At 37.0% G+C, this 2,403-nt stretch overlaps 1 protein-coding gene across 1 annotated transcript; it reads right to left on the bottom strand.

Annotated features, from left to right (window-relative positions):
- Positions 1-405: 405 nt before the first annotated feature.
- On the bottom strand, positions 406-1,827 carry LOC120274084 (uncharacterized mitochondrial protein AtMg00810-like). Its single transcript, XM_039280839.1, has 3 exons — positions 1,813-1,827; positions 1,220-1,437; positions 406-769 (listed from the first exon to the last, which is right to left on the bottom strand). The coding sequence occupies exons 1-3, from the start codon at positions 1,825-1,827 to the stop codon at positions 406-408; spliced, it is 597 nt and encodes a 198-aa protein (XP_039136773.1).
- Positions 1,828-2,403: the final 576 nt, after the last annotated feature.

Below are 2,403 nucleotides of genomic sequence, written 5' to 3'. Positions count from 1 at the left end.
CCAAATAGTTCAATTTCTTCTTTTACAACTTTTTCTCGAAGAAAGTGATAACTCACCTCCATATGTTTCGTTCTTGCATGGAAAACTGGATTTGATGCAAGTTTAATAGCACTTTCATTATCACACTTGATTTGGACTACATAGTCACCTTCACATAAAATGTTCCTAATCATCCTCTTCAACCAAATACACTCTTGTGTAGCCATGGTTGCTGCCGCATACTCAGCTTCAGTGCTAGATAAAGCAGTAATGTCTTACTTCTTACTGAAACAATAAACTACAACTAAACTAGTATTAAAACAATAACTTGAAGTTGAATGATGGTCATTTGTATCTCTAGCCTAGTCTGCATCTGTAAATCCACTCAACAAAAAACCATTGCACCTAATGTATAGAAAACCATAATTAACCAAGAGTTCCTTTTATATATTGCAAAATCCTTTTTGCAGCATATAAATCAGGAATTCTAGGATTTTGCATAAACTGAGAAACAACACCAATAGAATACGAAATTTCTGGCCACATAACTGTCAGATAAATTAAGCTTCCAACCAGTTGTCTGAACTTCCTCGCATCATGCATTAGCTTCCCTTCATCTTTCTTCAACTTGAGATTTGGCTCTATTGGAGCAGCCTTCTCCTTTGACTCTCTCATGCCAAAACATTCCAAAAGATTCTTTGCATAGCTTGTTTGAGAAACAAAATACCCTTGATCTAATTGTTCCACTTCCAAACCAGGAAAAAAAGGCAATCTCCCCCAGATTTTTAATCTCAAAACAAACAGAAAGCTCACTTCTCAAATTAGAGATTTTTGACTCATTATCTCCCATAATTATCATATCATCAACATATAATAATACTAGGAGATGCACACTTTATTCTAATTTTATAATTAAACTAGAATCTGAATCGAAAACTCTAAAACCACAAAAGATGAGATATTGAGCAACTTTACCATTCAATGCTTTCTTCAACCAGCAAACATGGTTTGGAAACTACTTGGATGCAAATCCTGAGGGTTGCTCCATAAATTCTTCATGATCCAACTCTCCATAAAGAAATGCATTCTTTACATCAAGTTGCTACAACTTCCAATCTTTAAACTCAGCAAGTGAAATAAGTGACCTTACAGCCACTAATTCACTACTGGGTTGAATGTTTTCTCATAATCCAGTCTATAGTTTTGAGATAACCCACAAGCAACTAGGCTAGCTTTAAACCTGTCAATGGTGCCATATGATCTTTTCTTGAAGCGGTAAACCCATTTGCAAGTGACTGGCACACACTTTTCTGGTTTGGCTGCTAACTCCCATGTCTCATTCTTATTTAAAGCTTCGATCTCTTCTTGCATTGCTCTTTCCCAATTTGGACAACCTTTTGCTTCGTTATAATTTGTTGGTTCTTCTGTAGTTAATGCTTCTAGAATGAGACATGAAATCTACGAACAATTGTTAATTTCTATCTTAAACTCATTGAGATAGTTTAGCTGCCTGTGGGCCCCAGCTTTTTTGTTTCCATTCATTTGTAAGCCATTTTTTTCAAGCCGGATTCCTGGCCTTCCTTGCATGCAAAAGTTTGTACTAAGCCTTGTTTTTGTAGCATTAGGGCATTGTTGTGAGACTTTTTCATTTGAATTTTATATTGTGGTGGATCCCAATTTCTTTGGCTTCATATGCTTGTAAAAAGCCTCAAAGCCTGGATTCCGGGGAGCTAATTTATCTTAGTTCTAAATCCCATGTTAACCCTTTATTAAGCCTTAAATTTGCTATTATTGAGTGTTGAGCTGAGAAGCCATCTTCTCCCTCTTGATTACCATCCTTGCCACCATCGTTCCATGATCCATCGAGCTGCTGCACCTTCCCAAATCTTGATTTTTTCACTAGAACTCACAATTGGCTGCTCATGTGGTCTTCTTCTTCTTCATCACCATCTTCATTCTCACTTGTTAGCCGGCCTGCGGAGGTGGAGTTAGTGCCTCGGCAGGATGGACGAAGGGAAACACTGTGAGCTCTCTAGTTTCTCTCGCTCTCTTTGAGTTCATTTCATTGCAAGGTCGGGCTGATCGTTTGTTCTCTCTTTGATCCCATATCTTTGCTTTATGATGTATTCTTGTTCCAAGGGTGTTCAACCAATGCATATTTATGTTGATCACTTATCCACTAAGCTTGACACAATAGTTAATCTTGTGTAAACCTTTGATCTCATACTTAATCTATAGCTTAGCTATTGAACATGGTTGTGTGTATTTATATAAGCCATATGTTGACTTTGCATCCCTTGAAATTCAGTTCTTCATGCATGCATGTCCTGCCGTCTATACCCACATATATGTATATATTCATTGTCATCAAGTCTTGTATTAGTTTGGAATCATGATCTTTGGTTCTCGTTAGTCATGTTCAAT

This window comes from Dioscorea cayenensis, chromosome 2 (genome assembly GCF_009730915.1).
Source record: "Dioscorea cayenensis subsp. rotundata cultivar TDr96_F1 chromosome 2, TDr96_F1_v2_PseudoChromosome.rev07_lg8_w22 25.fasta, whole genome shotgun sequence".
NCBI classification, from domain to species: Eukaryota; Viridiplantae; Streptophyta; class Magnoliopsida; order Dioscoreales; family Dioscoreaceae; genus Dioscorea; species Dioscorea cayenensis.
The sequence above is the reverse complement of the archived record's forward strand: the minus strand, read 5'-3'. Positions and strand labels throughout refer to the sequence as shown.